General features: G+C 37.9%; 2 protein-coding genes across 3 annotated transcripts in view; one reads left to right on the forward strand and one right to left on the reverse strand.

Annotated features, from left to right (window-relative positions):
- pck1 (phosphoenolpyruvate carboxykinase 1 (soluble)) overlaps positions 1-4,528 on the reverse strand; it is a 10,955-nt gene extending 6,427 nt beyond the window's left edge. Inside the window, exons 1-4 of one of the 2 annotated variants that reach the window (XM_016575875.1) lie at positions 4,486-4,528; positions 3,494-3,761; positions 1,697-1,881; positions 490-693 (exon numbers count right to left, since the gene is read on the reverse strand). In XM_016575875.1, the coding sequence (XP_016431361.1) occupies positions 490-693; positions 1,697-1,881; positions 3,494-3,717 (613 nt within the window). In that variant the 5' untranslated portion in view covers positions 3,718-3,761; positions 4,486-4,528. Of the gene's footprint in view, positions 1-489; positions 694-1,696; positions 1,882-3,493; positions 3,762-4,088; positions 4,183-4,485 lie in introns of those variants that run through there. The other variant, XM_016575874.1, reaches the window with a different exon arrangement.
- A 2,816-nt stretch (positions 4,529-7,344) lies between these two features.
- ccndbp1 (cyclin D-type binding-protein 1) overlaps positions 7,345-8,928 on the forward strand; it is a 17,175-nt gene continuing 15,591 nt past the window's right edge. The window contains exons 1-4 of the mRNA XM_016575878.1: positions 7,345-7,516; positions 7,876-7,935; positions 8,025-8,104; positions 8,225-8,306. Coding sequence (XP_016431364.1) covers positions 7,429-7,516; positions 7,876-7,935; positions 8,025-8,104; positions 8,225-8,306 — 310 coding nt within the window. The 5' untranslated portion in view covers positions 7,345-7,428. The remainder of the gene's footprint in view (positions 7,517-7,875; positions 7,936-8,024; positions 8,105-8,224; positions 8,307-8,928) is intronic.

Consider the following 8,928-nt stretch of genomic DNA (forward strand, 5'->3'; position numbering starts at 1 on the left):
TACACGGCCAGTTATTCACCAGTGGCTCTAAACACAGAACATGACCGTCAGTTTCTACTCTAATGACTGATGATGAGACCTCTAACTCTAGCACTCTCTATTCTAATTCTGTTTTATCTATTTGTTTTCTTTTTATTTAGAAAAAAAAAACACTTGTCTCTCTATCACTTGCACTCTCTAGTCGTTTTCTAACTGCTTGATTTTTGCTTTAAAAAAACTCTAACATTAGCTTTCTCTATTCTTTTTCTATTCTATGTACTTGTTTATATATATATATATATATATATATGTGTGTGTGTGTATATATATATGTATAAACCCTTGCTATATGTACTGCGTTAGACGAACCGAGACTTGTCACAGCACTTCCATATGACTGCTCTTTTGTTAGTTTTGATTGCTTCTGTTGTCCTCAGTGGCTCTGAATAAAAGTGTCTGCTAAATGACTAAATGTAAATGTAATGGAGCAGGTGAATGAAGAGCTCGTACTCTTGAGTGGCAGCGGGCAGCCGACTGAATGCAGACAGCGCACGAACTCTCCGCTGCCCAGAGCGCTCAGCACAGCTTCACCCACACGCGTCATGACCCTCATGCTGGCCACTACATACGGAGAGTCGGTCAGCTCCACGCCGATCTTAGAGAGCGCAGAGCCCACAGGACCCATGCTGAACGGGATCACGTACATCACACGACCTGCACACACACACACACACACACACACACAGGGTTTTACCATTGCTAGGACGCATTTCTCAATACTTACTTAGGACACTTTTTCAGAACTCTTCACACAGCGAGCGCAGCATCAGTGTCTGTGGGCTAAACTGTGGATCATTTATCATTGCAAAATGCATTCACTGACAACATCTGTCAAATTACATGAATTATTTCCTCACTTCGACACAAACGCCACCAAAACTTTATGTACTACACAAGCCAGTTTACATACTGTTTTCAAAACTCTTAAACTTAAGTTCAAAACCCAGCACAGTACAAATACTAATAAGACAGACATTTGCAACTTTTCATATAGAAAAATGTGACCCTGGAGCACAAAACCAGTCATGAGGGTCAATTTTTTTAAATTGAGATTTATACATCATCTGAAAGCTGAATAAATAGCTTTCCATTGATGTATGGTTTGTTAGGATAGGACAATATTTGGCTGAGATACAAATATTTGAAAATCTGGAATCTGAGGGTGCAAAAAAATCTAAATATTGAGAAAATCATCTTTAAAGTTGTCCAAATGAAGTTCTTAGCAATGCATATCACTAATCAAAAATTAAGTTTTGATATATTTACGGTAGGACATTTACTAAATATCTTCATGGAACATGATCTTTACTTAATATCCTAATGATTTTTGGCATAAAAGAGAAATGTATAATTGTGACCCATACAATGTATTGTTGGCTATTGCTACAAATATACCCCAGCGACTTAACACTGCTTTTGTGCTGCAGGCTCACAAATATTCTGAATGTAAAAAATCAAATACTATCAAAGCAGTTGCATGTTTGTTTGGTGAAAATCTCTGCTAGAATGACTTGATTTGAGGCATTAATGAACTGTTTTGGTAGTTCTAGTGCATTTCGAATGTGAAGTGAACTGCTGTGCCAAGGTTAGGAGAACTGTGTAACTGTGCAAACTGTAACATGACGTTACGGGACAGCATCGTCTGCTGCTTCTCTACCTCTCATGCATCCCGGGAAGCGCAGGTTCATGGCTTTGTCCCATTCCTCCGGAGACATCCAGTGTCCGAGCTGACTGACGCCGCCGTCTCGTGGAGCGGGAACCGTGTCCCGCCGCTCCGGCGTCACGATCACCGTCTTACTCTCCACACGAGCCACGTCCCGCGGATCTGTGCGCGCCAGCCAGCTGAGAAACAGACCAGAGATCTGACCCTCACACACACGCTCTTCAGTCTTTACTCAGCCTGAATATCACACATTTGACAAATCTGTAAAAAGGGATATTTAAATCTATTTTTACTGATGGACGAGCTACACATGCCGTGCCCAGGTGCCCTAGTGAAGAATTATCAATTAAAGCAATAAGCCCCGTGAAGTTTACAGTGAATTTATAACAGCTAAGAGGCGAAGCAGAGCCTAAAACCCTCTTAGCTGTTATAAATTCACTGTAAACCACGGCTTCACGGGGCTTATTGCTTTTCTAAAACGGTTATTCCATATACGTATTAAGGTTTCACAAAATAAAACGGAGCAAATAAAGTGTAATGATATTAATTCGTGTGTGTGTTTCTATCAGCAAATTCTCAAATGAACCACTTTTTTGAACTAACAGATCAAACAGAGTTGCAAAAAAGATTCAGTTTGATTCATTCGGACAGTTCACTCGTGCACTGAATCACTTGCAACAGTTTCCCGAAGTGTAACAGTGCTGGAAGAGGTGATCCATCTTCTATTGTTTGTCAATGATGAAGCAGATCTATTATTTATGAATAATTATACAGTAGCCTATCCATAACTAAATCAGAACATGATGTGGCCTGGTGCCAAAGAGAGCGTAGAAACACTTTAAATCAGATCATTTTAATGTAATTTGTAGCAGAAGATTTCATTTTGGTACCACAAAGCTGCTTCATCAGGAAAGCTTGTTTCTATAAAAAAGACTTGACTTTTTTCCTGACAATTTCCAGTTTATATCCTACATTTCTCACTCATAATTCTGAGTTAACATCATGCAATTGTCTTTTCCTCCTCCTTAGAAGTGTGTTTGCATGCAATTCTGTCTTTTTCTCTCAGAATTGTGAGATAAAAAGCAATTGTTTTATGCTGCGGTGGAAACGGGCTTCCACATGATCACCCAGAGCTGAGCGACAGTGTAATTAAACTTTACTCTCATATTCATGCAGCAGTGATTTCTGCATTTGTTGTGTCGTGTAAATCAGAACACAGTTCAACAAACGCTGTTAACGCACTGAATCACTTGCAACAGTTTCTCACATTGTAACGGGATAGTGATTTTTTCCTACAACCCTACATGCAAATGTCTTCTATTGTTTGTCAATGACGAAGCAGCTCTATTACTTATGAATAACTCTATACTGCCAGTTAATGTCCATAACTACAGTATATCAAAATATGATGTGGCCCAGTACCAAATAGAGCTTAGAAACATTAGAAAACACTTCAAATCAGATCATTTTTTATGTAATTTGTAGCAGAAGATTTTATTTTGGCACCACGAAGCTGCTTCATCCTAAAAAAGTTTTTAATTGTACAATTCTGACTTTTTTTCAATTCTGACCATTTTGAGATTACATGTTAAATTTATGCATTTATTCCTCATAATTCTTAGTTATCATCATGCAATTGTTTTTTTTCCCCCTTAGAAGTGTGAGTTTACATGACTTTTTCTCTCAGTCAGAATTGTGAGATAAAAAGCATGTTTTTTATGTGGTGGAGTTGAGCAACAGAGTTAATAACAGTGTAATTAAACGCTACTCGTGTGAATCAGACGCTCGTACCAGTTGTTGTATTTGCCGAGTCTCTTGATGACTCCCTGCTCCTCCAGGAGACTCAGGACGGAGCGGTTCTCCTCCTCGGAGCCGTCGCAGATGTGCAGAGCGTCCGGCTGACACAGCTTCACGCTGCTCTCGATGAAGTCTCGCAGGGACGCGCTCAGAGACGCCAGATCTCCCTGCAGCACGCGAGCGCTGGGCTGGTTCTGAGACGGCAGCTGAGGAGGCATGATGCTGAGAGAGCCTTCACCGCGGTAAACACACACACAGGAGCCTACAGCAACAGCACAAACACAGATCAGCTTTATTATGTGCTTCACTGATAAAAAAACATTGTAGTGATACTTTGATGTTGAATGCTCACTCTATTCATACATGCTATAATTATACTGTATATGTGACCCTGGAGCACAAAACCAGTCATGAGGGTCAATTTTATGAAATTGAGATGTATGCATCATCTGAAAGCTGATACCCCAGCGACTTAAAACTGCTTTTGTGCTGCAGAGTCACATATAATGAATTATAATTCAGTACAGTACAGCAATAATATTCATAACTATAATATTGATGAGAGCACAGAATACAACACAAGTTTTACCTTTAGTGTAGTAGAAGTGCTTTGATTCAGCAGCTCTTCATCAGTCAGTGAGGATGAGGAGGGTCATCAGTGTTCTGCTCATTGTGTGGACACTTAGTCTTATATATATGAGACAGAGCTCAGGAGGAGGGAACAGAGACACACACACACACACACACACACACACACACACACACACAGAGAGAAAAAGAACACTTTACTTAATATCCTAATGATTTTTGGCATAAAAGAAAAATGTACAGTGTATTGTTGGCTATTGCTACAAATATACCCCAGCGACTTAAAACTGCTTTTGTGCTGCAGAGTCACATATAATGAATTATAATTCTGTACAGTACAGCAATAATATTCATAACTATAATATTGATGAGAGCACAGAATACAACACAAGTTTTACCTTTAGTGTAGTAGAAGTGCTTTGATTCAGCAGCTCTTCATCAGTCAGTGAGGATGAGGAGGGTCATCAGTGTTCTGCTCATTGTGTGGACACTTAGTCTTATATATATGAGACAGAGCTCAGGAGGAGGGAACAGAGACACACACACACACACACACACACACACACACAGTGAATGATTACTCCGCCGAACACGCATCATAACTCCAGTTAATCATTGAATCATTCACTTTGTGGAAATACTCGATCGGACCGAACCTAACCTGACCTTTGGTGTGACGCAACAGCTGAACTTGCAGCGTCCCTCGGTGACGTCACGCGCCGCTGCGGCTCGGGCGCTGATTGGTCGCTGAGCTGGAGGCTCGTCATTTTGTAACATTGAACATGATCGTGTGATTAATTATTCAAATATGCGCCTCGACATCATGTTATAAGAACACAATGCTTGTGTCTAGATGCATTTAACACAATGTCGGTCATTTCTGTTTCTAAATGAGTTCAGATTGTCCTTATCAGAAGAAGATTTAAAGCGCTCAGATACAGTGCACTGATCCTCAGGAGGTTTTAATCTGAGTGTTACAGTGTGTTCTGCTCTGGACTCTTCAAATAGGAAACGCTCAAATACAAGAAATATCAATTAATCTATTTCAGATTATCAAAAATAAAATAAAAATAAAAAGGCAAGTGGAGGTTTAATTGACAAATTTCTATCTAAATAATCTAAATATTATCAGTAGAAATAAATTAACAACACAGCTAACAAAAATATGTTCTGAGAACGTTTTGCTAATATTCCATTTAAGTTATGAAAATGTTATTTCTGGCTTCTAGTTTTTTTTTTTTTTTTTTTAAAACATGTTTTCTTGGTTATGCAAACGTTAAGGGAGCGCTCCTTTGTATCATTTTGCAAACATTATGGGAATGTTACTTTTGAATTTTTGGAACAAGTTGTAACATTTTTTAAATGTTAGATGAACATCAAACTTAAACGTTTCGGGGAAAAAAGTTCCATAAACGATAGATAAGAAATGTTTTCCTGCTAATGGTTTTAAAAACATTATTGTGAACCAGAAAACATTCTATTGTGCATAACTTCAGGAGAAGTTCTGAGACGCATGAAGAAGTTTGACTATGTTTTATGTATAACTGAAATTGTATTTTTATTTTTAAGCAATTTGGCCTTTTTTCTGCACATCAGCTTCCATTAAAAACAAGAATATATGTGTTTGTTTGTCCAAGTGATTCTATATATTTGGCACATGTAAACATTGTCACATTCTTTACTAAAACCCAAGAATCTGAAAGTGAAATATGTGAAGGATGGGATGTGGTGTGAGCTGTCAGAAGATGCAAACAAACAATGTAACACATGTAGAACAGGACAAGAAGAGTGCGTGACATGCTTATCTGAAGACTTGTGCTTGTTTTGGTCAAAGAGCCTCTAAAGCTCAACCTGGAGTCACAAACACTCCAGATGGCCTTTCTCAACAACACCGGATGAGCTGTGATAAATACAGTCAATGAGCAGCTGTGTGTATGGCTAGATAACACTGTAACAGTGCTGACTGATAACCTTCTGAGTTCTGCAGATGTTTGTGCAATGCTCTTTTTACAGGACGCATGAAAATATGTACAATTCACAGAAAATAATCCCATGTTTCCAGCTCAGAGCCTCAAGTCACATTTGTTTCTACAGCATTTGATATGATATAGATCGTTTTAAAGCAGCTCCACAGCGATGGACGGGGAAATAACAGTGTTAATGTTGTCAAATGCATCAATTTCAGCTGTGAAGCAGCTCTACAGTGTCTTTATTTAGATTATTGTCAACCGTGTGAATTATGGGAAACTGCTGAAGGCTGCTTTTGACAGCAAATGGGCAAAAATGAACAAAATGGGCATGCTTTGACAATACCATGGTACTCTGATGATATCACCATGCAACTTTATTTCATTTATAATAGTATTTTGACATGGTAGGCTACTCCAGAGTTCTTCTAAGAGTACTATGGAACAAGGTTAGTATCATGCTTGATGCCATGCTAGTTTTGAGTAACTTTTAACTTAATTAAACCACATCCCAGACTAGCATGTGAATTCAAACTGTTGGTTTAAAGCAGCTAAACTGGTTTTGTTGTCGTCGAGCGCCACCTGCTGTCTAAAGCGAACACTGACAGTGTCTACTTAATAATTACAAACAACATGTTAAACAAAAGTAAATACAAAAACTCTTATTTAGAATTTTATTTTAAGCAAAGCGTGTAGCAGTTGTTGCACGACGCCCTAAATATCTTTTAAAAAGTGCAGAACGTTGATTTTTAATTGTATCATTTTAATTAAAATATTTAATTATTTGTAACAAATATATTCAAATCGATCAATTCAATTAAATTGATCAAAAGGTATGATATAGACATTTATAATGTTACAAAAGATTTCTATTTCAGATAAATGCTGTTCTTTTGAACTTTCTGTTCATCAAAGAAACCTGAAAAACTTCTACTCAGCTGTTTTCAACATAATAATAATAATAATAATAATAATAATAAATGTTTTTAAGTAGCAAATAAGAATATTAGAATGATTTCTGAGGATCATGTGACTGGAGTAATGATGCTGAAAAATCAGCTTTGAAATCACAGCAATAAATTATATTTTAAAATATATTAAAATAGAAAAGTGATTTCAAAATTGTAGTTTTTGCTGTACTTTGGATCAGTTGTTGCACGACGCCCTAAATATCTTTTAAAAAGTGCAGAACGTTTTATTTCGATTTTTAATTGTATACTTTTATTTAAAATATTTAATTATTCGTAATATTTTAAATACGTTCAAATGACCCGTACGGTGCAGCACAGAATCATTCCGGCGCGACACTCGCACGATTTTGCGTTCCGCTTGACATTCGTTCCGCGGATCCACGAGACAGACGCGAACCGAGTCATGAGCGCCGATAACTCGCGTCCAGATGCTCTGCTGCCGTTACGAAACCTCTGTAACTCCGTGAAAAGCAGCAGGGATCGAGTGAGAGGTACGATGGTATCCTGTCATGTTATTTAACGACAGACTTGAGCTGTGTCTGTGTGATGCTAACGGCTAACAGCCAATGCTAACAATGTAAACAACGAAGAGTTTAACTCACTGACTGAAAATAATTGTGTTTACATCCTCTCTGGTGCTAACAGCCGGTAGTTAGCAGGTTAGTGTTCTAGTCATGATGTTTACTGTCATTTAACAGACGTGATGAACGTGTAAAAGTGTGATATGTTAAAAAACTAGTGCTTTCAAACGATTAATCGCGATTAGAACACACGTTAAGATGTTTTTAAATATTAAACAGACATAAATTGACTAATGTGAAGTATTTTATGGGTGTTTTATGTCTTTCAGATGGAGAGTCGAATGAAAGCAGCGGGGCGTTCAGCTTGTCAAACTTCTGGGAGATTATGAGTTCAGTGTTTATTATTATGATGATCATATTTTATCTGAACATCGTTTGACTTCATAATGACTCACTCGTGTTTTTCCTCATTTCGCAGATGAAGCTGTTAAATCAGTGTCTCAAGAAACAACAAAACTCAGCGTGATGTTCTCGAAGCCGCCGCTGCCATCAGAGGAGGTGCGTCTGACCCCATCAGACTGACCTTTGACCCCATCAGAATATGAATATAACAACCTGTCCTGCGTTTGTGTGTTTTCTGCGTCTGAGACGGTGTTGTTCTGGTTCTCCTCACTCCAGGGTTGTGTGAAAATAGCCGAATCTGTTCAGAAGAGCGTGCTGACGTTGACTACGGTTTATTTTTGGTTACCAAAGAGCCAAGGTAACTATGACACTAATGCTAAAGCAGTGTAACCATCTCTAGAAGCTAAAGTTACCTTACCTACACTACCAGTCAAACGTTTTTGGACGGTAAGATTTTTAATGTTTTTAAAGAAGTCTCTTCTGCTCATCAAGCCTGCATTTATTTGATCCAAAGTACAGCAAGAGCAGTACAATTCTGAAATATTTTTACTATTTAAAATAACAGTTTTCTATGTGAATATCTGTTAAATTGTAATGTATTTCTGTGATGCGCAGCTGTATTTTCAGCATCATTACTCCAGTCTTCAGTGTCACATCCTTCAGAAATCATTCTGAAAATAGCCGAATCTGTTCAGAAGAGCGTGCTGACGTTGACTACGGTTTATTTTTGGTTACCAAAGAGCCAAGGTAACTATGACACTAATGCTAAAGCGGTGTAACCATCTCTAGAAGCTAAAGTTACCTTACCTACACTACCAGTCAAAGAAACCTGAAAAAATTCTACTCAGCTGTTTTCAACATAATAATAATAATAATAATAAATGTTTCTCGAGCAGCTAATCAGAATATTAGAATGATTTAGGATCATGATGTGACTGGAGTAATGATGCTGAAAATTCAGCTGCGCATCACAGAAATAA

Source organism: Sinocyclocheilus rhinocerous, unplaced genomic scaffold, assembly GCF_001515625.1.
Source record: "Sinocyclocheilus rhinocerous isolate Xijiao unplaced genomic scaffold, SAMN03320098_v1.1 scaffold203, whole genome shotgun sequence".
NCBI classification, from domain to species: domain Eukaryota; kingdom Metazoa; phylum Chordata; class Actinopteri; order Cypriniformes; family Cyprinidae; genus Sinocyclocheilus; species Sinocyclocheilus rhinocerous.